This window comes from Malaya genurostris, chromosome 1 (genome assembly GCF_030247185.1).
Source record: "Malaya genurostris strain Urasoe2022 chromosome 1, Malgen_1.1, whole genome shotgun sequence".
In the NCBI taxonomy this organism is placed as follows: domain Eukaryota; kingdom Metazoa; phylum Arthropoda; class Insecta; order Diptera; family Culicidae; genus Malaya; species Malaya genurostris.
The window spans coordinates 143,474,380-143,501,843 of record NC_080570.1 but is presented as its reverse complement, the minus strand read 5'-3'; the positions used below and the strand labels follow the sequence as shown (position 1 = coordinate 143,501,843).

The 27,464-nt window shown below is 37.0% G+C and overlaps 1 protein-coding gene across 9 annotated transcripts in view; it reads left to right on the top strand.

Moving 5' to 3' along the window:
* The window catches only part of LOC131426012 (signal transducer and transcription activator), a 102,707-nt gene that overhangs the window by 57,510 nt on the left and 17,733 nt on the right, over positions 1 to 27,464 (top strand). For 7 of the 9 annotated variants that reach the window (XM_058588397.1, XM_058588404.1, XM_058588399.1 and 4 more), the window contains 2 exons: positions 26,114 to 26,345; positions 26,419 to 27,410. In XM_058588397.1, coding sequence (XP_058444380.1) covers positions 26,218 to 26,345; positions 26,419 to 27,410 — 1,120 coding nt within the window. In that variant the 5' untranslated portion in view covers positions 26,114 to 26,217. The remainder of the gene's footprint in view (positions 1 to 26,113; positions 26,346 to 26,418; positions 27,411 to 27,464) is intronic. The other 2 variants (XM_058588403.1, XM_058588406.1) reach the window with 1 other exon arrangement.

Here is a 27,464-nt window from a genome sequence, read left to right as displayed (position 1 = left end):
TTTTACCGGACATATTGCACGCTTTGATTTCGATTCAAAATATTATTACTGTTTTGATGATCGGCATTCATAACAAGTCCGCTTACCATCGGTGCAGGGTTGTTTGGGTTTGAAAGCTTTGTTAGTTTTCGATTATTACCATATACAAACAAATCCAGTGTTGAGTACACACACACACAATCAGTCCCGTGTTTATGTGGTATGACGGAATCCGTTTTATTGACTTTTGAAGTAGTTGGAAATACCCGGTTTTTGTTTTGTTTGACGATTAGCGATTTAACATTTGATTAGTGCGATTAGAATCGTGGAGGTCTACAATTTTCCATACAATCTTGCATTCATTGCATAATGTTGCAGCGATATATTGGAACGAGTTATACATTGTTGTTGTCGTTAAGATTTGTTGAAAAATTTTAAGTTCCTTAATCTCAAAAGATCAGTATTTCAAATCTTGATCTATATGCCGTTAAAATGTTATTAAAACCAAACATTGTAAACATTGTTTAGTTTCAAATAAAAGTTAAAATATCAAAAACCATAACAAAGTCTGCATGTGAAAAGAGCAACAGAATATTAAAATCTGTCATTGTAGTATCAGAGCAAAAATAACATATTTATAGAAGACGAATTCTTCAGTTATGCATGCAGAATAGAATAATACCATAAGAATTTATTCAATTGTATTTTATTTGAAATGGAACTACCAAGATAAGATGGTAAAATTTATTATTTTGATCTATGTTTACTATTTACGTCTACCCGGGTATGCAAACTGTTTTTATATGTCGTTCTTAAATGTTTTTATTTTGGTGACTATGCGAAGGTTTGGTTGGCTAGTTTTCAGTGTTTATTGACAAAAACAGGGGGAGCGGGTCATTTCGCCGAAAGTCGTTTCGCCGAATAGGTCATTTCGCCGAATAGGTCATTTCGCCGAAAGGGTCATTTCGCAAAAAGGATCATGTCTCCTGCACAACTGATGTGGCGCAGCCACAAAACCGAAGCCAAAGCCGCCGAGCCCGGGTAGGTGTAAATAGCAAACAAAGATCAAAATAATAACAAATTTTGACATCATATCTTGTCTTGATGTTTCTGTGCTGTCATAGCCGTCATACCTGAAATTTTTTTTTTGGTATTTCATCCAAGAAATCCAGACATTGTACAATATCTGCTTAGCATTAAAATTAGTTACTATATCTTATTTCGATATTGATGAGTTATTCTAATTTAATGAAGTAAATTGATCTAGTAGTTCTATTTTCAAATAAAATACTATCGAATAAACTGCATCAGAATCTGATAAGAGAAATGATATTACTCTATTCTGTATACTACAATATAAAAAAAAAAAAGAAAAATTGGTCTTGTATCAGTATTTTCTTCTTGGTTTGATATTGCAATGACAGAATTTTATATTTTGTGGCTATTTCCTCATGCAGGCTTTGTTATGATTTTTGATATTTTAACTCGTATTTCAAACTAAATAATGATAATTTCTTATTGGTTTGCAAATCACTTCTACCCGGGAAGCAACGCCAGCTGAGTAGGCCGCCGACCCGCCGCACAGTGGTTCGAATCAATAAAAACGTGGACATAAATCAGTAGCTGCCAAACCGTTCTTTTAATGCATATAGTTGCTTTGAAGAAATTATTTACAAATATATACCGCGTATTTTGATCCTATCATTAATTATTCATGGCCTACTTTGACAAAAAATGTAACCATAACTTTTTTTATGAAGAGATAGAAATTTTTTTCTTCTGCAAAGTTTAGAATAAAAATAATTCTACTTTGTCAAATATACCAAAAGTCTTTGGCAACCCCGTTCGGAAATACAAGTTTGCTTGACTAAAGTTTTTGCAACCCCTTAAATAGTTTCAGTTCATAATTGTTCGTTATTTTGTATGCATACTTTGTTTGGAATAATTGTAGAATTTATGAAATCGCATATTTTTGTTGAAGGTAGTGCATAGGTTTGTTCTTTCCTGGCAAAGTTATGCAACATTTTACCTTTTTTGTACCTAGGATAAAACCTTGCACCGAAGCGAAATATGCAACTTAATGCAGCTTATTTTTACACAATTTGTAGGAAAAGATGTGCCCAATATCATAAAAAAAATCTAAGTGGAACTCGGTGGAACTTTTTTTTTAGGTCTTTTCAAAGTTAGTTTTAATTACTGAATTATGGCAACCCCCTTAAAACTAGTTTTTTAGTCATGACTTGTTTCGAGTTATTTTTTATGCATACTTCGTTTGGAATAATTGTAGAAAATATAAAATTTCATAATTTTGTAGAAGCTAATGCATAAGTTTATTCTTTTCTGGAAAATTTATGCATAATTTTACCTTTTTTACATTCATTCCGCGCGTGCGGGTCGTGATTGAAAAATTCACTGCTCCGAAAAAAAATTTGCTCACTCTGAAACTTTGCCAAGATTGAGTTAAACCCCTAAGGTATCTTTTTTCAACAAAAACAAAAGAAATTAGGCCCAAGTTTGGATTTTTTTATTTGTTTATTAATTTTTAACTTTTTTCATTCGATAAACTATAAAGGTTGTTTTATGGAATCACTTATTTGAAACCTAAGAAAAAACCGTACATTTCATGCCTTGGACGAATTTTTGTATCTTTGTTATATTTTACAGGCTGTTGAAAAAAGGCTTTGTGTGAAATACCCCATGGATTATTACTATACATGCTATGCACGTATGCAAATATATGAAAGATATTTCTATCCTATTTCAGCCTACCAGTCTGGACGCGCGTAAACACGCATAAACAATATTAGAACAAATCTAAGTGGAACTAGATGTAATTTTAGGTTTTTTCAAATTTAGTTTTAATTATTGAAAATCCGAAAAATTATCAAAACTTCAACACATATTTAAAAAATGGAAAAATGTTTTCTAGACAAAATATGATAAAGTATTGTTAAAGTACAAACCTTTACGAAGAGATTCCATGTTTAAACGTGTAAATAAATTTCAGTTATCGCGAAGCAACACAATTTTTAATACGAGATGTTGATCGGGCGATGCTCACTGCAAAAGTGAGTTACAGAAATAGCAGACGCGTGACGCCCTCTGTTTCTTAACCATTCATGGTTTCAGCATGGCCATAGTGAAAATGAGTCACACGAAGAGTACTCAAGATATTCTCATTGGAAAATAATTTGGATAAGGAACATGTTCTCCTATAAGTATTATAAAAGTTTGCTGCATTAAGTTGCATATTTCGCTTCGGCACAAAGTTTCCTAGGTAAAAAAGGTAAAATTATGCATACATTTTCCAGAAAAGAATAAACTTATGCATTAGCTTCTACAAAATTATAAAATTTTATATTTTCTACAATTATTCCAAACGAAGTATTCATAAAAAATAACTCGAAACAAGTTATGACTAAAAAACTAGTTTTAAGGGGGTTGCCATAATTCAGTAATTAAAACTAACTTTGAAAAGACCTAAAAAAAGTTCCACCGAGTTCCACTTAGATTTTTTTTTATGATATTGGGCACATCTTTTCCTACAAATTTTGTAAAAATCAGCTGCATAAAGTTGCATATTTCGCTTCGGTGCAAGGTTTTATTCTAGGTACAAAAAAGGTAAAATGTTGCATAACTTTGCCAGGAAAGAACAAACCAATGCACTACCTTCAACAAAAATATGCGATTTTATAAATTCTACAATTATTCCAAACAAAGTATGCATAACAAAATAACTCGAAACAATTTATGAATAAAAAACTGATTTTAAGGGGGTTGCCATAAAAACGCTTTGTATATCCGAAACGGTGCGACCTAGACTTTTGGTATATTTGACAAAGTAAATTATTTTTAATAGTTCTAAAACTTTGCAGAAAAAAAATTTCTATCTCTTCATAAAAAAAAGTTATGGTTACATTTTTTGTCAAAGTAGGCCATGAATAATTAATGATAGAATCAAAATACGCGGTATATATTTGTAAATAATTTCTTCAAAGCAACTATATGCATTAAAAGAACGGTTTGGCAGCTACTGATTTATGTCCACGTTTTTATTGATTCGAACCACTGTGCGCCGTCGGAAGCGGCGGCTTCTTGCATACAAATTTGTAACCGCCTTCGTTTGCCCGGTCTACTCAAAGCCAGGTTTCTTTGCTTTAGTTCGGTCAGAACGAGCGGTAGCGAGGTCGGACAGTTCATGAACCAAAACGATATGGCGTAGCCGCTTTAGATATTTTTTTTCATTTTCACTTAATAAATGGAAAATACCACATACATTTGCCTGGTAGATACACCTATGCAATTGCGTTGATGCTTAGTAGCTGATAGTCAATCTTTATTCAAGAGTACAAGAATCAATCTTTATTAAAGAAGTAATATTGTAGGTCAACAAAACGGGCGTTACGCTATCATCTTTCATTTGTCTTTATTTTAAATCAATTTCAATTACGATTTTAAGACGACTTCAGGATTCGGCGAAATGGCATTCGGCGAAATGTTATTCGGCGAAGTGGCCCATTCGGCGAAATGGTTTGAATTTGTTTGATTGGTTAGTTTTCAGTGCTTTTTGACAAAAACAGAACATTTTATGACAAAAACAGGAACAGAAACAAGTACTAAAAGTAATAGATGCAGGGAGTACAGAAGAATTTTGCAGAAAAAGTTAACAAAGCACAGGACCGAGAATAGAAGGTACAGGAACATGTACATAAACTACAAGAACACGAACAGCTAGCACAGATCCGGTACAAAGAGTGTAGGAACAGGTCCAGAAACAAGTACAGAAAATACAGCAAAAGAACCGAGAGTACAAGAACAACTACAGAAACTACAGGAACATATACTAACAGTTTAGTAACAGGTACAGAAAGTACAGTTCTGGACCATTTACTGAAAATACAGAAGCAATTAAAAAGAAACATAAAATATAGGAACAGGTACAAAAAGTATAAGATCAAGTGCAAAAAGCATAGAAAATGGTACAAAAAGTACAGGAATATGCACAGAAAATACAGATAGCACAGAAACAAGTGCAGAATATAAAGGAGCATGTGTAGAAAGTACGAGAATAAAAAGTTCAGAAACAGATACAGAGAGTACGAATAACGGTACACAAAGTACAGGAACGAGTGCAGAAACTACTGAAACACGCGCTGACAATACATGAACAAGAACAGATAGTACCGGAATGTACAAACATTAAAAAAAATTTTTTGGCATGCTTAGCGGTTTAAATTGAACTGCTAAGCGGAGATAGCAGCTCAGTTAGAACTGCTTTTAGCACTGGTGAGCCGAAACCGAAGAAATCGATGTATAAACAGTTTAGGAATAGGTGCAGAAAGTACAGGAGCAAAAGCAAAAAATACATGACAAGTACAAAAAGTACATGAACAAGTGCAGAAAGTATAGGAACAGATACAGAGAGTACAGGAACAGGTACAAAAATGCAGGAACAGGTACACAGAGTTCTGGAACAGGTGTGCAAATTTCAGGAATAAGTGCAAAATTTGTATGCATCGGCCTTAAAAGTACAGAAACAAATGTAGAAAGTATAGAGCCAGGCACATAAATTCCCATCCGTTTTGCTTTTGTTGTTATCATCAATAAAGCTCAAGGGCAATCGTTAGGAATTTGTGGTGTGAATATGTTTATTATAAAGCAGCAATTCTCGGCGAAATGACTTTCGGCGAAATTACACCTTCGGCAAAATTACCTTTCCGGCGAAACGACTTTCAGTGAAATGACCTTTTCGGCGAAATGGCTTTCGGTGAAATGGCTTTCGGTGAGACGGCTTTCGGCGAAATGACCCTGATCCGTTGGGAACCACTGTCATATAGCATTATAATACCTTTTATTTAAATAATCAATGAAATTGATTGAAAGTAGTTTTGTTTTATTTAAATCTAATGTAACATTATTGCGCTACGAAGTGTGTAGGAGCCCGCTAGAAGAGCTATAAAACTTAAAATTAGTGCACGGCGAACTCCAACGCTACCTCGTTGTTTAACAAAATGACGCAATGATTATGCTATTTGCAAAACAATTCTAATGTCTTTCCTGACGTGCTGAACGAAAACACATGTGATCACTTTCTGATCGTCATCGGATAGTAGTAATTTAAGGGCTTTTGGTACCTCGTAGACTACCAGTTTTTCACACATAACTAACGTGTGAAACCGTTTAAAATCCGCACTAACAAAATTCGAGTTTTTATGCGATTATCACCAAATTTTCAGAGAGTAAAAGAAAACAACAGTTTTCGGCCAGTATAAGTCGAAAACAACGTTTTCGTTCGAAACGTTAGTAAAGATTGGCTTAATTGAAGTGTTATTAATAAATTCTTCAATTTCAAATGTGTTAGACGTACAAATCAATCCGCAACCTCTCATTCTACTACTAACGCAGAAGGCGATAGCACTCAGTCGTCGCCGTTCTATTGACTGAACGGTATCATAGATACAACAGAGATGCACAGAACTTGCGAGCATTAGGTTATCACTTTACTTCGATTCTATTTAATTCGCGGATTAAAATTAACAATTGCGACTTGCGCTTAACCTTCTAAAGACTGTTTTTTTTAGGTCGAATATTTTTTAAATTCTCAAGGAACACATACGAGGGTTGTTACTTATGTATTCAGCCTAAAGTTGAAAACAGTATTATATTTGATCGGAAATGGTTTTATTGGTTTCAAAAAGTTCCCCTAGATGATCAATACACTTTTGACCAATTTTCATAACACTTGAGGTACCCCCAGAACATGGTTTTTGAACGCTTCAACAGCTTCTTCAGGAGTATTGAATCGCTCAGCGCGCAGTTTATTTTCCACGGAAGGGAACAAATAGAAGTCGTTGGGTGCCAAGTCAGGACAATACGGCAGGTGTTTGATGTTTTTTGGCAAAACAACCTTCTTTGTATTTTTCGGCAAGCGAACTACGCCCACGATTGAATTCGTTATACCAGTTTTTTTTTTACAGTCGCATTGCATCGCCTAAAGTCTAACTATGTTGATTGAAGCACTCTTTTTATTATCATGACAAAAATCGTAATAAATCATTGCACAAAAATGTTCACGATTCAATTCCATTTTTTTCGCTGAGGTAACATTTTCAACTCACTGCAAACAAAACAAATAGCGCTCAAATGACAAAATGGTAATGGTTGAAAATGTCAAACTTTGTGATGGAAACGTCAAATCCACCGGGCAACAATTAGTGTTGCCAGGGCTAAATACATAAGTGACAACCTAACTATTAACTATGTTTTTGCAAAATTGGTTTATTTAATCTCCTGTCCGAGCCTTGGACTTACCTTTTATCCATTCTTTCTTCAAATCCTTGCGGCTTTTGAAGACGTTGTTTTCCGAAGATTTCCTTCAAAATAACACAGAATTTCTGTTGGACAAATCTCTGGTGAGTTTGGCGAATTTGCCTCCTTCAGTCCACAAAAAAAAATAACGTTGGCTTCATTTTATTCCATAAACGGTTTAGCGTAACGGGACGATGCCAAATCCGGCTAAAAAAGAGGGTCTACTTTGTGGGATCGCAGGAAGAGAAAGAGTCACATCTGGAGGGATTATTCTTCATATATTTGGCCTTCAATGACCTGTCACACAAATTATTTCTTGGTGAATCTGAAATTTGTCCGAAAACATCCAGACGGGACTTTCTGATGACAAACTTAAGGCCAAGGATCAGCTTGGTGTCCACTTTAATGTACATCTCGTCGTCAATTACGATGTATTGGAGCTGTACCGACCTTTCGCGGTCCAGCTCTCTGATTCGGCCATTCGGTATTTTGTTCATTGGTTCGGTTAGACCCCTTTGTTACTTTGACGACTAGAAGTCCGCGGCCCCGTTCAATTTCGGAATGTGATTGAAGTAATCCCTCATCTTTCCTTTCATGATTTTACCACACGGGACACGTTCGAGTTGTCGATTCCTATCTGTTTCAAGATTCAAATTCTGCTTTGAAGCACTTCTTACTTGGAACGAGATAACCACTTGGTAGATTGTAACGAAATGTTGCACAAGTTAACATTACACTTTAAAATCCAAAAAATACCAAAAAAAAATGCTGCATTTTTTTTCGAGTACAGCCTTTATTTTTAGCCGGATCGCAAAATCGCTCGATTATGTATTCACGTCAGTCCGGTTTGGTCTCTGTCATTACCCGCCCGCCGTTTCGTTCAGGATATTAGAAACATTTACATTGCTTTGCTTTGTTTTCCATATCGGTACAACCAAACGATTGCAGTTTAAATAAATTCACTTTCATCGAGGGCGATCAAAACAATAATAATAACATTTACAGTTACAGAGATAACACTTCCCACCTCCTTTCATACGGAGGGAAAACGTTGACGGTTGGTTCAACCCATTAATTATGGCCGGTCTCTGGTGGTACAGAAGAAAAATATCGTTCATCAACACGAGGCTTTCTGGGCAACTGAAAGCATGCGTGCGGGAGCGCCACTGAAAAGGGGAACCGAACGATTTAAGTACAAAATGTTCGTCTTACCCGCCGTTCCTCAAACACACGAAGAATTAAGACTCCGACAGTGGTGCAGTCGATAGCGCAAGCCGTCACCGCGTCGGTACTCTCAAATTACTTGCCATGCCTTTGGCTTACCTCGGAATAGAACTGTAAAGTGATGTTGCCTAGTACGAACGAACTTGTAAACATTGATCCCACGTCGTGGCGACTTGGTGCTTAGTCAGCATTATCCAACAAAATCCAAACATGATCCAATGGCCGGCCAGCAAAAAACTGCTGCGGTAGCAGATTCTAGACTATACCGAGTGGAATCAATTGAATTGATCATTCATTCAGAACTGCGATAGAAGGATTTTCGAGTGTCTGCCCATTCAAAAATATTGATCCATTCATTGAAGGCTGCACCCTACCGGGTTTTATTGCTGGTTTGGGTCAACAACAGTTTTATAGCCCAAACACGTATGTATCAGTGAATGGATCAGATTGTTATCACCGTTCGATTCAGTTTCTCAAGTTCTGTCTGTGTCTCTGCACTTCGATACAAAACCACTTCATTCGAAAACAGCTGATAAGTAAGTGGGGACTTCACTCAATCTCTCTCACTCTCTTTCCCTCGGAAGGACCGAACCGGTAAATGGTACGCCTGCTGGTGCTGCTGTTGCCGTGGGAAGCCGAAGGTGCTGCGACACGCCTCGATACGATGAGATTACGAATTCCTGGAAAATGTCCAATCTTCATTTATGTGAAACGGTGGTGGTGGTGGATGCTTTCCCGTTGCAGCCCCGTGGCATCAAAAATAGCAGACCATTTCTGGTGTTGTAAATTTATCATTCCAACGGCACCCGCGCGCCCGGATTTACGACGGTCCCTGCCTGTCTCTTGACAGATCTTGGTTGTTATCATTTCCGGGAATTGCCTGATACCAAACATTGTATGTACAGACCGAAATGCTGCTAGCGGTGTATCCTTCTGGCGGAAATTGTCTCTGGCTCTGTTGGCTAGTTGCTAGATTAATGTTGCTAGCATTGACAGCTGCCCACTCGCGAACGAAATAGTGCGATTTATGTTCCGGACCAAACAACGAAACAAATACCATTTAGCACCGACCAACGATGGGAAATGCTAGCAAACGTTTCCGCTACTGGTTCGCAGGAATGAATAGGAATTGCAAGCAATACTCGTACTCGCATTTCGCACGTACAGCCTTTTCCGTGGAAAATCATGCTGTAATTAATTGCGATCTTTTGCCGTCGCTGCCGCCGTTCGTTCTTTGCTTCATCCATTCTGTTGTACACACATCAACTTACAGAGCATAACTACCTCTCGTTTTCTTCGTAATTTTGTTGGATCGATGACTCGGGGTGATACGGTTTCAAGTGGGCACCGCAAAGTTGAGTGACATAGATATTAAATTCGCGATGAATGGCAAACTTGAATGATTGCAATAACAGTAAAAACAGAACAGTAAATAGAGTAAAACAGTAAATCAGTAAAAACAGTGAAAGTAGTAAAAACAATAAAAATAGTGAAAACAATAAAAACAGTAAAAACACTAAACACGGTTAAAACAATAAAAACAGTAGAAACTGTATGAACTGTATAAACAGTAAAAACAGTCAAAACAGTAAAAACAATAAAAACAGTTAAAACAATCAAATAGTAAAACTAGTAAACACAATGGAAAGAGTAAAAATAATAAAAACAGTAAAAACAGTTAGAATAGTAAAAACAATAAAAGCAGTAGAAACAGTAAAACACTAAAAACTAAATTCGCGATGAATGGCGAATTTGAATGATTGTAAAAACAGTAAAAACAGAACAGTAAATAGAGTAAAACAGCAAATTGATAGATATAGTAAAAGTATCAAAAACAATAAAAATAGTGAAAACAGTAAAAACACTAAAAACGGTTAAAACAATAAAAACAGTTAAAACAATCAAATAGTAAAAACAGTAAAAACAGTGGAAAGAGTAAAAATAATAAAAACAGTTATAATATCAGGTGTACAACTTTTCTTCCGCCGTTTTCCGATAGGTGGCTGTACCGGTTGAGGCTGGTTAAAATACCTAGATGATAATGCCTTTAAAGTGAGTGTGCACAGTGCCTAACGAATTGTCATCGCCGTTTCAGTGACAGTGACAGTTGTATTATTCACGCTCGAAAATGTCTGTTTATGTGCTCAATTCTCGCCATTTGCGGGAAGTTTTACTTTTCTGTTACAATTCGAAAAAATGCAACTGAAGCGCATCGAATGCTTCCAGAAACTTACGGTGATGCTGCTCTGAGTACAAGAACGTGTCGGGAGTGGTTTCAACGTTTTAAAAATGGTGATTTCGATGTCGAAGACAAACATGATGGTGGAAGAGAAAAAACCTTCAAAGATGAATAACAATTTATTACGGGCTCTTAAAACCGGGTGAAACCATCACAGGAGATTGCTACCGAACGCAACTGATGCGCCTTAGTCGCGCGCTAAAAGAAAAGCGGCCACAGTATCAAGAGCGACATGGAAAAGTCATCCTCCAACACGACAATGCTCGGCCTCACGTCGCAAAAGTGGTCAAAAAGTACCTGGAAACGCTGAAATGGAAAGTATTGCCCCACCCGCCGTATTCCCCAGATGTAGCCCCTTCTGACTTCCACCTATTCCGTTCGATGGCACACAGCCTGGCAGAACAACATTTTCAATCCTTCGAAGAGTTGGAAAAATGTATTGCTTCATGGATAGCATCAAAAAAGGACTCCTTTTTTCGATCCGGGATCCGAAAATTTCCGAAAAGATGGGAGAAAGTTGTAGCTAGCGACGGACAATACTTTGAATAATACATCTGTAAGCACTTTTTCGCAAAAAAGCTTTAAATTTTGGAAAAAAAACGGCGGAAGAAAAGTTGTACAACTAATAGTAAAAACAATAACAACAGTAAAAATTATACAAACAGTAAAAACAATAATAACAGTTAAAATAGTAAGAACTCTCCAAACAGTAGAAACAGTATAAACAGTAATATAATAAAAACAGGAAAAACAGTTAAAACAGTTAAAATAGTAAAAACAATGAAAATAGTAAAAACAATAAAAACAGTAAAAATAGTAGAAACATAAAAAACAGTTAGAATAGTAAAAACAGTAAACATAATAAAAGTAGTAAATCAGTAATAACACTAAACATAGTAAAAACAGTGAAAACAATAATAAAGACAGTAAAAACACTAAAAACAGTAAAAACAATAAAAACAATTGAAACAGTAAAAAAAGTAGAATCGGTAAAAATAGTAAAAAACCAGTAAAAACAGTGAAAACAATAATAAAGACAGTAAAAACACTAAAAACAGTAAAAACACAAAGAACAGTAAAAACTATAAAAACAGTAAAAACAAGAAAAAACAGTAAAAATAGTAAAAACAATAAAAACAGTAATAATAATAAAACAGTAAAAGCAGTAAAAACAGTAATAATAGTAAAACAGTAAAAACAATAAAAACAGTGTAAACAGTAAAGACAATGAAAACAACAAAAACAAAAAAAAACAGTAAAACAGTAATAACAGTAAAAACAGTAGAAGCTGTTTAAAAGTAACAACAGTAAAAAAAGGGAAAAACAGAAACAGTGAAACCAGTAAAAACAATAGAAACAGTAAAAATAATAAAAACAGTAAAAAAGTGGAAACAGTGAAAACAGTAATAACAGTAAAAACAGAAACAATAGAAACAGTAAACATAATAAAAACAATAAACATAATAAAAACAGTATAAACTGTAAAGACAGTGAAAACAATAAAAACGGTAAAAACAAAGTAAAAATAGTAAAAAATAGTAACAATTGTAATACTATAAAAGTAGTAAAAACAATTAAAACAGTAAAAACAGAAAAACAGATATAAACAATAAAAACAATAAAAACAGTAAAAACAATGGAAACAGAAAAAATAGTGAAAACAGTAAAAATTTTGTAACACTCCTTACCCTATAACTCCGGAACCGGTAGTCGGATCCGAATGAAATTCAGGAATTCCGTATGGGACCACAGGACCTTTCGTTTGTGTCCAAGTTTTGTGAAAATCGCTCAAACCATAACTGAGAAAAGTGAAAGAGATCCATTTGGGAAAATATGACCACTTTTTCCGGTGCCTCCGGAAGTTTGTTTGGCCGTCTACTGATAATGACTATCGAACGGAGTAGTTTTGAGGCCGGTTTAAAATTTTTTTAAAGTTTTTTGTTTCGCCCCTTTAAATGATATTACAATATTTTTCAACACACTTTACACTATAATTCCGGAACCGGAAGTCGGATCCGGATAAAATTCAGAAGTTTTGTATAGAACCATAAGACCTTTCATTTGAATCTAAGTTTGTGAAAATCGGTGCAGCCATCTCCGAGAAAAGTAAATGCAAAAAAAAAAACATTGTTATTTGGTTGAGTCATCTTCGAGGGAAGTGAGTGGTATTACTTTCGTTTATTAACCGACATCACCGACAATTCAGCAGTTTATAAAATATAATTGAGCCGAAAAAAAGTGCTGTTAGTCGCCTTACGTCACTTTTAGAGGGGTTAGTGCTACGTTCTGTTGACACTAAGGACCATATACGGTCGGAGTTCGAACATACGACATTTGGTTTGTGAAAACTAATGTTTGTGTAATTTACTATCAGATTGTTAGAATCGTGAAAATATCTGAAATAACTAAAAAAATAATATTAATTAATAATAAATAAGTTCGTGTCGTTCGTGTCGTTTTCAAACAAAAACGCAAACGCAAGAAGTTTTCGTAAAATCTCTCAGAGTTGCTTAGCAAGCCATTTGGCAACATTTAAAAGCAATTGGAATGATCCGAAAGGTAGATAGTTGGGTTCCTTATGAATTGAATCCAAGGGAAGTCGAACGCCGTTTTTTCACGTACGACCAACTGCTCCAACGGCACAAAAGAAAAGGTTTTTCTTGCATTGAATTTTTACTGACGATAAAAAGTGCGTCCATAGCGTTAATTCGAAACGTCGGGCAACTTATGGAAACCGCGGCCATGCATCGTCATGCTCAGAATATTGATGACCTAAAGATTGTTCTCTATATATGGTGAAACCAAATGGGTGTGGTGTATTATGAGCTGCTGCAACCAAGAAAAACGGTCATAATATACCAATAGATACGACAGAGTATGTTGTACTGCTGGTGAAAACATATATAGAAACGCTCCAGTGGGAAGCCCTACCCTACCCGCCGTATAGCCTAGGTATTGCTCCTTCCGATTACTATTTGTTCCTGTCGATTGGCCTGGAATTCTTAAATTATGATGAAGTCTAAAAATTGGTCCGATTCGTTGATGCCGGTCAAACCGGTCGAATTTTTCAAACTGGGTTTCGGTGCATTGCCAGAAAAATGGGATAAAGATGTGGTTTGCGATGGACCATACTTTAAATATTTAATTTGTAATCAACCAAAAAGTTTCAAAATTTCGAGATAAACGATACGTACTTGTTTACACCTCTAATAATTTTTCTCGCACTTGAATAAAATGTATTCTTATGCATTCGACTGAAAAGGATTAACGGATGTATGCAATTTATCTGGTAGACGAAGTAGCAGATTTGTTATCCACCAGGGACGGTGAAATTTGTGTGCTAGCTCAACTTGAAATTGCCATGCATTCTACGTTACCAAACACTATATCCAGCATTATTCAACCGGTTCTTCTCATCGAAGTGAAAACGCGCTCAAATCTATTTAATATCGATTGCGGTTTATTGGCCGATCTGCTTTGAGCACTGAACAAAGTGACAATATTCAGTATTCAAGAAAAATGCACTTGTTTTGGTGTAAAATGGAAGAAATCCAATGATTTGGTAAGATTTGGTATCTGACTCTTCCTTTTTCATTAAAATTTCAGTGTCAGCATTTTTTCAATTCACAGCGTGTGCAGTTCTGCGGCCGGGTAATTTCTTTGTTGCTCTCGTTAGTCCCGCCTCATTGACTGGAAATGTGTTGTGACGCAGTATTTAAAAAGAGCCGTTTCTTTCAGTTAACGTCAGCATTGATTTCATTCGCGCCGGTTACAGCTCTGCGACCGGGTAATATCTCTATCTTATTTAATTAATTGAAGAAAACTTGTTTTATAATCCACCAGTAATCACGTCGTCTAGTTATGTATCTGACATTACCCACCCGCCTTTTATAATCACAAAACTTTGAGTTAGTGATGAAGCGATTGTTAGAACCAACGCATGCTTGATTAGTACTGATATATAAACACATCATTTGTTCATTCAATTTGCATTCAGAATCTATCAGAATTCAATTTAAATTTGATGAACGATATACTTAGACTGTTTTCAAAGATGGGTAAATTCCAATTTTTTGCTGGGCCATCGACGAGTACGTCCCCAAGTTAAGGGCGTTTGAAAGTGCCATTCGATGCATTTTCTTTTTTTTTGTTGCATTCGGATTGGATAACACAAAGCTACAACACAAACTGCATTTTTTATTGTCCTAGAGCAGCCTGAAATCGTTAATTTTTATCGCCTTATACGAATCTAGTTAGTGGAATAAAAAATCAGTTAATTAATTAGATAAATCCTCTTCAAGTTCCGACCAGGAGTTTGCAACCGTCGCTGGTTTCAGACTGATAATTGTTTGTTCCAAATCCGCGTGGTAAAGAGTCTTACCGTTTCAAATTTTCAAACGGCGCACTACTCTATTTTTTCCAGTATAGTTCCTCTGAAGAAGCTTCCTCCGTCGTGGCGCGCGATGGTCAAGACGAAGCCGATGCTGATCCGAAGAAGAACACACAAGTCCAAGCAACGCACATCCCGGCGGCAGAAGGGACCGTTGGAATGAAACGACAAAATGAAGGAAAAAAAAACATAAAGGAAGAAACATAAAAGTCGCGTTTGTTAATGCCACTGCTGCTGCTGCTGCAGACGGATCGAAGAAATACCAAAAAGAAAAAAAAATAAAAACATTTACAGAAACAAACCGGACAAGACAAAGAATAGAGTAGGGAAGGTATTTGGTAGCTGAAATAATTACCACTCACCGATGAAATGACGTTTATCAACTGGTGGACTCGGGATGGGATTGTGCCGGTCATCATCACCGACACGGTGGTCTTGAAGCGCTACGGTTTCCATTGGGTTTCTGTTTGACACTCCACTGCCCGTCCAGCTCTCTGTAGCAAAACGATTAATTCGCTGGTTTTTCGCCATTACCTAATAAGTTTTATGTTCGAAATCAGGAGATCATTATTTGTCGTTGAGTTCAATCCAATCCAGTGACCGACATTTTCCGCAAATGTTCCATACCATTTTTTCCGCGATTTCTCGGTACAGACTGCAGCAAATTGCTGCAACCCCGTCCATCCGAAGTCAGTGACGCCAAAAAGGACTGGACATCAAGCGAACAATAAGAAAAGGGTTAAAAGGTTCAAAATGATGCTTTGTTACTGTTCACGTGTTGTGATATATTATCGCCTTCCAGAGGATTCGGAACGAGGCGCCAGAATTGGAGTGGTTTTTTTTTTGTAGTCTTAATGGGTATCTGTTTCGTTGTTCGGGTATGAAATTTTGCCAATTTAGGTATCAAACTTGTAATTTTGTGGATTTCAAAATGGATAGTTTCTACGTGTTATAGAAGTGAATATCCTTTTCTTATGAAAAGATGAGTTTAAATCAAAGTTTTGTTGAAATATTAAAAAAAAAAAAAAAAAAGGATTGAAGAAAATGTAAAAATTCCATCGAAGCAAAACTAGCCGTTCGGTGTTCATACAGTTTCATCGGCAATATGACGCAGTTAGATTCACTGCTGAAAGATAATAATGTACAAGAAAAAAAAGCAGTACTTTATCAGAAATAAAAAATTTTCATCGACTAAAGGCTGACTAAAATGGATCGGAACATCCCTGCTAGAGAAGGGTATAAGTCGTACAAATCCAGTAAATATTCGATCCGGTACATGAAGCAGAATGTCTTTAACAAAAAAAAAGTTCAAGGTTCTTGTACGACCGTGTTCTGTAGGAACACAAGGGCTAATACATCGCATTACAGTTACATCGTCTATTACATCGCACATGTACCGGGAAGCTTCAAGTTCGTGTTTGCAGACCCGTTCGTGAAAAAACATCATGAATTGGAAAGCGATTTTCTGTTGTGGCCTGAAATCGAAACTAATTGTCGTTTTATACTCAACGATGCCATCCCAGGTTTACACCAAAGAATGCATGAAAACGTGTAAGTTGAGGTCTTCCTTTCCTCGTTTTTTTGCGGGTTTTTACGCGAATTTTCACAGCAATCCGTTTTTCTTATTTTGTCTTAGAAATTTATTAAGGTTCGAGATCTGGTGTTATCCCGAAATTTTTTCTTAAGTCAACTCTCTGACATTTAGAAAATTTTTCAACAATATATTTTAATAGATTATATCAGATCTCAACGTTTTGATTCTTTTTTTCATAAAATTGTTTTCTGCGATTACGAACGTTTCGTGCATTTCTAAGACATTTGTCATCAAAAAAATTCTTTCGTTACGGTTTTTTTCTATGCAGTTACGCAGTGCCCAAGTCCCAAAGTCGATTTTAGCCAGAATTTTTTTTAGATTACATAAGACCTCGGCGTTTCATGCATTTCTAAAACATTCGGCATAAAAAAATCTTTAATTTTGCGTTTTTTTTACGTGGATTTCCGAAGTTACGCGGATTCCCGTTGTTACGTGTTTTTTTACGCGGTACGTATATCCCGCGTAAAAAGAGACCTCAGTGTACTGTCGTTTATTTATCAGCACAGTGACAAAGTCATGCTGTGGCATGATTTGGCCAGCTGCCACTACTACTAAGGTAGAATTCGTTCCCAATCTGAAAGTAAAAAAAAAGAAAACAGATTTTTATTCGGTATCGAATTGACTGTTCGGAACTACAATGAAACATTTCCACTGAGAAAAAAAATGGACTATTTTATTTTCGATTTTATTTTTGCATTAACACTTGTATATAACTAATTTTTCAAATACTAATAAATGTTTTTGGTTATAGTACGGACCATGGAGAGTCATCCAAACGGTGAAATTCTGTTTGGTTCATGTTGGAAAGTGTAATAATTTTGGAGTATGAAATGCACCCAGTAAAAATAACGTGGTTTCGAGTAAAAGCCAAAGTTTTCATTCGTGAAAAAAAGTGTCTGGGCGCGCAACGTCCTCCCTTTTCGCTAATGAATTTCCGATCGGGCGTACCTTCAGGACTAATTCTATAATTTTTTTTGAAAATTTTCTATCAATTTTTGTGAAATTTGTTTTGTTTTTGTTTACTCGATTTTTTCAAAATTGTTTAGAGGCCGTTACACAGAATCTATGGATGTTGAAAAATGTCGCTTCCTGACGGAAGTACCACATAAAGTAAAAGTCGCAAAAGATTACTTAAGTTAAATCACTCTGAAAATTCAAAAACGATCGGCACGTCAGAAAGCATTCTGCACTTCGGTGCAAACAATATAAGTCCATCTGCATTTATTTTATATCTGCTTAGCAATTTATGTTGAAGTGATAGGTGGCATAACAGTTTAACATAAACTGTTATTCACTGACGAGTCGAAGTTGAAGCATAAAGTCAAAGAAATTGGTTATGTACCTTAGCACAAAAATCGGTAAACTGCTAAATGACTTAGAACATTGTTTGATTTTGAAATCAGTTTCTTTAGTTTTTTACAAAATTATTGTATTATTGATCAGAAATTACGCTTTCGCTATCAATCTGTCAACTCGTAAATATCAGGTAAATATATCGTAAAAAATGCTCCCATTTTTTTCCTCGATAGAAGTGCACGATATAACGGTAAGATCATACTGTCTCGATCGGGTCAAGTTGGATGGTGCCAAATGCGGACTATGAAACGGGTGGAGCATATTCTTTACTATTGGTAAGTCGAAATAGTTTTCGACAGGAGTAATAACATGTGATCGAGCGTTGTCATGATGGAAAATCCCGAACCAAAAATTATTTGTAATTATTTCAATACTTTCAATTGATTGAATTTGACACGGAACACATTCGAAAATAATTGTGGGTGTCGGAACGGATTAGTAAAGTTGTTTCTCTTATAATATTTCGAGCAGATAATAAGTCGTTGCGCCTTATTCCTGGAAATGATTACTTTGTCGGATTAGGTTGAAGCAATAGGGGTGAGTTTTGATGTAACGTATTCATCATATATCGATTTCATTCTGGCAAGCGGCTCATAATGATCAGGAATAACGGATTTTTGTCTCTTTTATGAGCAAGATTATACACTGTGAAAACTATGTTTTAATCGCGGCTTCATCATTTTTTTTATCTATTTTTACTGTACCAGCATTCACATACTTAAATTCAAATGAAAGTTCTTATGGTCCCCATCAAAGTCCTTGAATTTTATCTGGGTCGGACTTCCGGAAGAATGAATAATAGAAATGATGTCACTCACTTTTCTCGGAAAAAGCTAAACCGATTTTCTCCATCTTAAAAATTTGTTCAAGTATTTTTGCATAATTAAAAAAACACGCTCATGAGAAAGGCCGTAACACCACTAGGATTGAAACCGGTTTTATGACCAGTATTTTTTCTTTAACATGTGTCTGTTGAATATAAAATATGAAATAGTTAAAATTAATACGGATCGCGTAGACTACTAAATCATTGCAACACCTAGTAGTTTGTGTGCATGATAGCTGTATTTTTCTATGCAGATTGCATAGTGGAAATAAAAACAATGAACTCAACAGTTCAACTTTACTTGAGACTCATAATTTTAATAACTGTCGGAATGTTTAGCAGCTACAGTGGAACTGCTATCCATTAAAAAATCGAAGATGAAACAAAAGAACATGAATATTGATTGCTAGTTTTTATCTCGCCATGTTTGATGCAAGTTTTGAATTTTTAATTCGTATCCGATGTTGAAAGTCATAGCAAACAAGAGGTTGAAAGGCAAGATGTATCATGCTAAATGAAGTTCATTGTTATTATTGAGTGTATAGATTTTTTTATTACGTGGTCAAATGATACTGTCTGAAGGTTATTCTTGACTTCCGTGGAATGCGCGAAGGTGATTCTGCTTACGGATCCGCCCGATCCGTTTGGCTCTTATGCAACAACAGCCGCCCAACAACGTCCTGGTCAACGGTTCAGAGCATGATGATGACCAAGCTCAAATGTATTATTGTTAACACTTTTGTTTTCGAGAATGTTGTCGAATATGCGACGTCAGCGTATGCGTTTGGTATGCTTTTCTGAACTAATTGAAACAATCTGAATGGATTTATATTAAAAGACTGCCCAAATTTGTCAGAAATTCCACCTTCGAAAAAAAAAGAGATTTCAATGAGACTGTTTGAACGACAAGAGAAAGGCAATTGCACACTTATTCCTGAATAGAAAATTCCTGAATTTTGTTTGGATCTGACTTCCGGTTCTGGAATTATGGGATAGAATGTACCAAACAATGAAAATTATAATGAAATGCAAGGTCTAATGGTCTCATACAAAATTCCTAAATTTTATCTTGATCCGACTTACGGTTCCGGAATTACAGAATAAAGAGTTTTGAACCTTTCAAGCAGTGATACAGAGCAGTGATGCAAAACACGTAAAACTGGGGTAGCTGCACGGAAAACCCTCCAATCAAAAAATTACGATCTCCCTATTTTTGATTTTTGCAGTTGTTGTTTTAACTAATAATTAATTGATTCAACCAATCTGCTATTTGATTTGCACATATTGAAGTAGTTGAAAAATTTGTTGTTTTTAATGCTGTATAATTTCAAAAACAGCACAAAGCAAAACAAAAATCGCAATGGAAAATCAACCATTACTTTAGTTGAAATTCAAACGCGTTTCTTAAACATTTTCATGCAAACGAAATTTGCTTATTATACGTTTGTTAAACTCGTGAAGAGTAACTTTTGAGTGATAGTAAATTAATGTTTATCATAACACTAGTTATCAGAATATTAATGTGATGATAAATTATCTACATCTTTACTGCTCTGGTGTTACAAGAAGAAACGATTGATATAATGTAGTGCTATGCACAGAAATGATAGCCGTTAGAGATATTGCAATTAACAAAACGTGTTTAACCAAAGCCCAGTGAATTGCATGCGTTTGAATTTTGGTCTTAAAATCAACTTGATTCTCCATCGTGAAATGCATGTTAATGAATGAGCATCATGCTATCTTCAAGTCATGTAAAAAATTGTATAAACAAAGTGATTAAATTGAAAATGTTTTATATTCATTCATATAATCTGTTGAAACTGTAAGTTGCAATGGCTCAAAAAATGAAAATCAGTGCATTCGGTTCGACTTTTTGTTCGTAAGTTATATAGTGGTCACAATTAGAAAGTTTCGTTGACAGCAACACTACCAAAAGACAGTATATTAAAAACAAAAATAAAAATAGTTTCAATGAATAATTCATTGAATATAAAGCAAGGGCTGAGAAAGGTTTTTTCTTACCGATAGATGGATGGTAATATCTTAACATCCCGAATTTTCATTTAAAAAATCAGAACGTATATCAATAAGGAATATTTTATTATCATTCAAAATCAATAATTTTGCTTAAGTTGAAATAACTAATCGTAATACCTAATACAACTAAACCAACTCACATAACTGTTAAATCAAAAACAAGGTCGGTTGTTGTAACTAAAATCTTCATCGGAATTGAAAGGTGTGTGTCTTGACTAACTGACAGCATCTTTTTTTTTTTTTCAACCAAAAATTTTGTTATTTCAACCATCGTTTCTGTTGATCGAAAAACAAAAATGACAGTTTAGAAAAAAACAACAATCGATTAGTTGTACCAAATTTTAACCAATCAAATTGAGAAAAACAACTAATATTTTGGTTGTTTCACGATCGCGAGGGGTTTCGTGTGGGGGCTCAAATCAGTTTCAATCGATAGGCCTTGTCAGTTGACGGCCAAATGTATCTATTCCGGGGTAATACTAATCTCCAACTTCCACTTCCCGAACTAACTTTTCTCAGCGATGGCTTGACGGAGGTCGTTTGATTTCATACATAATCCCTTAACTTCATCCGGATCTCATTTCCGGTTCCGAAATTACAAGGTGATGAGTTTCCAAAATTTTAAACCGTCTTATAAAGCGCACCGGTACCTGCATGCAGTGGTACGGAAGAAGAAAACACAACATCGCTTCTACGAACGAAGCACGCTGTGTACGATTTCGTACACGCTGTAAAGAATCGTGACTGAACCGATCGAACTTTAATTCCAATAATTGTCTTATTGTTGAATGAAGTTGAATTTTATTCAGATCCGACTTCCAGGATAATGGAAGATAAAAATGTCTAAATATGGCCTGGTTTTTTGATGGCCCTAAAAACATACTGAACCTGTGACAGTCTCGCGATTCCGGTTCCGGAAACAGTTTTCCAAAACGTCCGATATGAAACTTGCATCGATTTCTCGTGAAATGGTACTGAGTAAAGTACCAATACACCGCTAGGTAGATTAAGGAGTGTATCGAAAATAAGCTATCCACAAATTTTTCTGTCAAATTGTGATTAAAAACTAGAGCATAATGAGAACCGGATGAAATTTAAGTTATTCCTTCACGAATTTTCGAACTTTTGATCGATCGCTCTTTATCAAGTTCCGGACAAGTGTTGCATCGCATTTTTTGGACGCTTGAGCCCAAATTTTATTTGAACTCCTGCATGTTCCCAGCTGTCTTACCAATCTTCTTGAAGACCCTCTGCACGATTGCCCAGTAACGTTCGATGGGTCGTAGCTGAGAGCAATTTGGTGGATTGATACTTTTCTCAACGAAATTTATACCCTTTTCCGCAAACCAATTGAGAGTGGTTTTGGCATAGTGAGCCGACGCTAAATCTGGCCAAAACAGTGGAGGTGTACTATGCTTCTTATATAAAGGCAGCACTCTTCTGAAGACACTCAGATCGAAAGATTTCTTCATTTATAGTTCCGGTAGTGTAAAAAATAGTTGACTTCAAACCACAGGAACATATTGCTTGCCATACCAGAACCTTTCGACCGAATTTCTCCACTTGAATCGACCTGTCCGCATCGCTCACATCCTCCCCAACGACAACAGTAAAGTATTGTGGATCTGGAAGGGTTTTTGAGTCCTCCTTTACATAAGTCTCATCGTCCATCAAAACGCATGCATCCGGGCACTGCAAAAGACGCGAATACAATTTCCGGGCCCTTGTTGCTGCTCGTTTCTTCTGTTCTACACTTTGTTTCGAGATTTTCTGCTTCTTGTAGGTCTTCAGGTGATTTCGCCTCTTGATGCGCTGGATCTTTCCGACACTCGTTCCTGCTTTTTTGACCAAATCACGTATTGACATTGATTTGTTCTTCATGATTAGAGATACCACTTTCTGATCCAGTTTCGTGTTAGAAGAACCGGGTTTTCTGCCTCTTCCTGGTACCTCATCCAAGTAATAGTGTTTCCCAAACTTATTAATGATGATTTTAACACGGCCATGACGAATTTCTAACCACTTCGCCAGTTTTCGCATAATAATATCCTTCTCACTTAGATATGTGTCCAGAACCTTAATTTTCACTTCCTTTTCAATAAGCGACATTTTGAAAACGCAGAATTTCAACCGCACAAACAAGTAAACAAACGAAAGCTGCCAGCCAAACGCACAGCAAGCTGTGATCTGAGCATAAAAAAACCATCACAAATACAAGCGTACAACGCAAATGTATGTGGATAGCTTATTTTCGATACACTTCAAACAGGTTTTTTTTTATATCCCTTTTGACACTGTCGATAAAACAGTTGAATAAGCAAGCTCAAATAATTTTGAACAGTATTTTGCTGCAAAACTGTAACAGAACTGTACGAGGTCTGTTCAAAAAGTACCCGGAATTCTCATTTTTCTAAATAATATTGATTTATTCGTCTACATCTATATGATCCCCTTCAAAGTAATCCCCCCTAGATATAATACACTTATGCCAGCGTTTTTTCCAGTCTTCGAAACACCCCTGATAGTCACTTTTTGTAATGCTCTATAGCACTCTCAGCGATTCTGCCTTTATCTCTTCAATCGATGAAAAACGCTGTTTTTCATGGGTCTCTTCAACTTTGGGAACAGGAAAAAATCACACGGAGCGATATCTGGTGAATAAGGAGGTTTAACAGCTCCTGAGCGATGGTAATGCGTTTGTTTTTTTGATCAAAATTCAGCAGTATTGGAACGAATTTTGCTGCCACTCGTTTCATGCCCAAAACATTTGAAAAAATATGATGGCATGAGCCAACTGATATGCCAACTTCATCAGCAACTTCTCTAATAGTGATTCGGCGATCATCCATAATCATTTTTTCCACTTTTTCCACATTTTCATCGATTATTGACGTGTTGGGTCGACCGGAGCGTTCGTCGTCTTCAACGTCTTCGCGGCCATCTTGGAAACGCTTATACCACTCGTAAACACTTGTTTTTTTCATAGCAGACTCACCGTAGGCTCTCTGTAACATTTCGCACACTTGGTTACACTTTATTTCATTTTTCACGCAAAATTTAATACAAATTCTTTGACTCTTCAATTCTTCCATTGTTTAAACTAACAAAAATCGCCGAGCTCAAAAAAACACGTCTACACCAGCCGCTACAAGACAGAATGTAGACAATGAATACAGCTGAAAATTTCACCATACATTAGGGACATATGTACCAACACAATAAAAAAAAATTTTGACCACCGGACTCTCCAGACGCGCGCAATTAAAAAATTCCGGGAACTTTTTGAACAGACCTCGTACTACAAATGGTTCGAATGGTAATTGTAAATCAGAGTGGGAATTTTTCACTGAGCGAGAGTTATGTTAAAATGGATTATAAACAAACCATTTCTTTTATCGTTTGCGCTAGAAAATTGTTCAAGACAGCCTTTTCCGTATATTGTAAATTCGGGCCTGACCATAAGAGAAATAGTAAATAAGATTACCCGAATCGTTGGTTTTTCGTTTGCTGAACAATAAGAGAAAATGGAACGGAACAATAATTTATCCTCGAAATACCATTTCTGTGAACGTGAAGATATGGTTCCGATTTATTCGGATAGTGATTGAAACGTTGGGCGATTTTCTCAGAGACCGCTTAACCGTTTTTCTTGGACCTAGGTAGTCCCAAAGTTTGCTATTGAATTTCATCCGGATCCGACTTCAGGTATCGGAGTAACGGTGTAACATATACTCCATAGGCTCAAGCTTCAATTCAAATCGACTGCGACATTTAAACTGTAACAAACTGAATTATGTTCCAAAATTTTGATCTTATGAAAGCACTTTGTGATTCTTTAAATAGCATCTCCCCTTCTTAGTTCACTCCTTCATTTGTATTCAGGTTGGTTTTTATTGCCGGTTCCGTGCTCTAGCGTAACATTTTCTTTTCCAGCGTTTTTGACTCCACAAGTTATCGATGCCGATGCGATATCTGTATTGGAGGGGTTTAGACATAAAAAAAAGGTTCTTCCACCACCGACCGGCCATCGGAGATCCGTTCTCTTGAACTAGAGTCAGAGACCCTCTACCTCTACGGCATTAGTTAGTTACTGTCTATCCGGTCTATCCACCGTAATACCGACCGACGGGTTTTACGACCGCTTGGGGGAAGGTAAACGCGATATTTACGCTCGGTTGGTCGGTTTTTTTTCTCGCTCCTTCTCTCTCTCTCTCTCTCTCTCTCTCTCCTCGCGGTAAATGGCATCAGTCAGAGGTATCATGTTAACACGTTCAAAATGCGCATTCTTTTTTATGGTCCTCGGCTTGTTACCGCGCGTTCGCTCGCTCCCTTGACGGGTTCCTCCTGTTGTCCGAAGAGGCGTTGTTTGGTTTCATGCACAAATTTACCTCCAGATCTCCAGCGTCAATTCTTCATCAAAAATGAAACCGTTTTGTTTTTTTTTTTGGTTTGGGTTGGTTTGGTTTGCCGATCAAAGACTAATAACAGGTTCTGGCCTAAAATTTAGATGGTTTTAAAATAGAACACTTTGATGGGGAACTTTGAACTTTGAATGTACTCGTATTCCCTGTTGTGAAGTGCTGTTTTTAAAGCCCTCATTGACGAAACCGAAACTGAAGGGCCACCAAACCACCACCACAATAATGACAACCGTCTTAAATTCATGAAGTTATAAATCCGGAGTAGTTCCGAGAAAGTGCTATTATAACTAGTAGCGGTTCGTTGGGCTGCTACCGCGCGTGTATTCTTTCGATCGTCTGTGCTTCTCCAGAGTTCCCCGATGGAAGGACGGACGCCCTTCGTCGCGACGATAAGCTAATGGGATATTTATGGCTTATTTCGATATGAATGAGTTGAGTGGCAGGGTTGACAGAGGGCGGACTATAGTTGTTTTACGAAAAGTGCCCTCAATGAATACGGACATAAACCTAATCTTGCTGGTGGTGGCTTCTGTTGCACCAAAATTAATCGAGTAACGGACTTGGGTTTCCCGACTAACATCAACCGTAAGCCAAGGATTACTTATGAAACAAAATATCACAAAAGGAAGCAAGTTTTTCGGAATGAACCGAATATTTTCAATTAAGTTATCTACTCACCTTATCTATAAATAATAAAATTTTATTAACTAAGACTCTCTTCTTCCTTCAATTTCAGTTATCGGCCCCCCACCCAACCAGTGCGCGGAGTAGCTACAGGACTCAACAGGCGTGCGTGCCACCAGGAGCCTCGTCGGGCTCGTTTCACGCTGAATTAAAACGATGTCGCTGTGGGCACGCGTCCAGCAGCTGCCACAGCCCGTTCTCGAGCAGATTCGATACATCTACGGTAACAACTTTCCGATCGAGGTACGCCACTATCTGGCAGAATGGATCGAGGAACGATTGCTGTAAGTGGATGTTTTTTTTTTGTTTCAATGTTTCAATGTTTGTTTTGCTTTGCTAATCACGTTCCACCTGCAGAAATGCTCCGACATACCAGCATGATCAGGAAGGTAGCTGCGAGCAGGATGCGGCCTCATTTCTCAATCAGCTAATCAACGAACTGGAACGAACGGCTATCAATCTGCCGGAGGACAACGTGACCGGGCGCATCCGCTTGAACGAATCGGCCCGCAACTTCCGTCAACTGTTTTCACACAACCCGTCCCAGCTGTACTTACACCTGATCAACTGTCTGCAACGGGAACGGCAGTGCATAGCCTACCCGGAGGAATGCGTCAACGTGCAGGATCCCGAGATAATCGATGTCATCAATGGGTTGCAGGATTTGCAGCGGATGGTGCTGGAGAATGGCAACGATAATCGGAATTTAGTGAAAGATTACGAACATCTGCTGCTGGAAATTCACGAAATCACCAAAAACAAAGCCCAAATGGAAACGATAGAGAACCTGCAGCTCCGAGAGCACGCCAGGACTACGCTGGCCCAGCAGGAACGACAGGTGACCGAAATGGTCAACCACATCACCGGCAATCGGCTCAATCTGGTGAACAAATTTCGTTCCACGATTCAGGTGACGTCGCGGGTGCAGGACAAGGTTCTGCACAAGTACCTGACCCAGTGGAAAATCAATCAAGGTTTCGCTGGCAACGGGGCGTCCGGAATGAGTGCCAGCAATCTGGACACCATCCAGGCGTGGTGTGAAAGTTTAGCGGAAATTATCTGGAACACAAAGGATCAGATCCGGCTAGCGATGAAGAACAAGTCCAAGCTCAATATCGAGGAGAACAATCTGCCCGACTACCTGCCCCAGCTGCTCGTGGAAGTGACCAATTTGCTGAAAACGCTCATTACGACCACGTTCATCATCGAGAAGCAACCCCCGCAGGTGATGAAAACCAACACCCGGTTTGCGTCCACGGTGCGGCTTCTGATCGGTAACACACTCAACATCCGGATGAGCAATCCGTTGGTGCGCGTTTCAATCATTTCAGGTACGAGCTATGATGCTAGTAAGTTTTATTTCTGCCCCCCTGGTTGTCATTCATGCTTGATCAGATGAGATA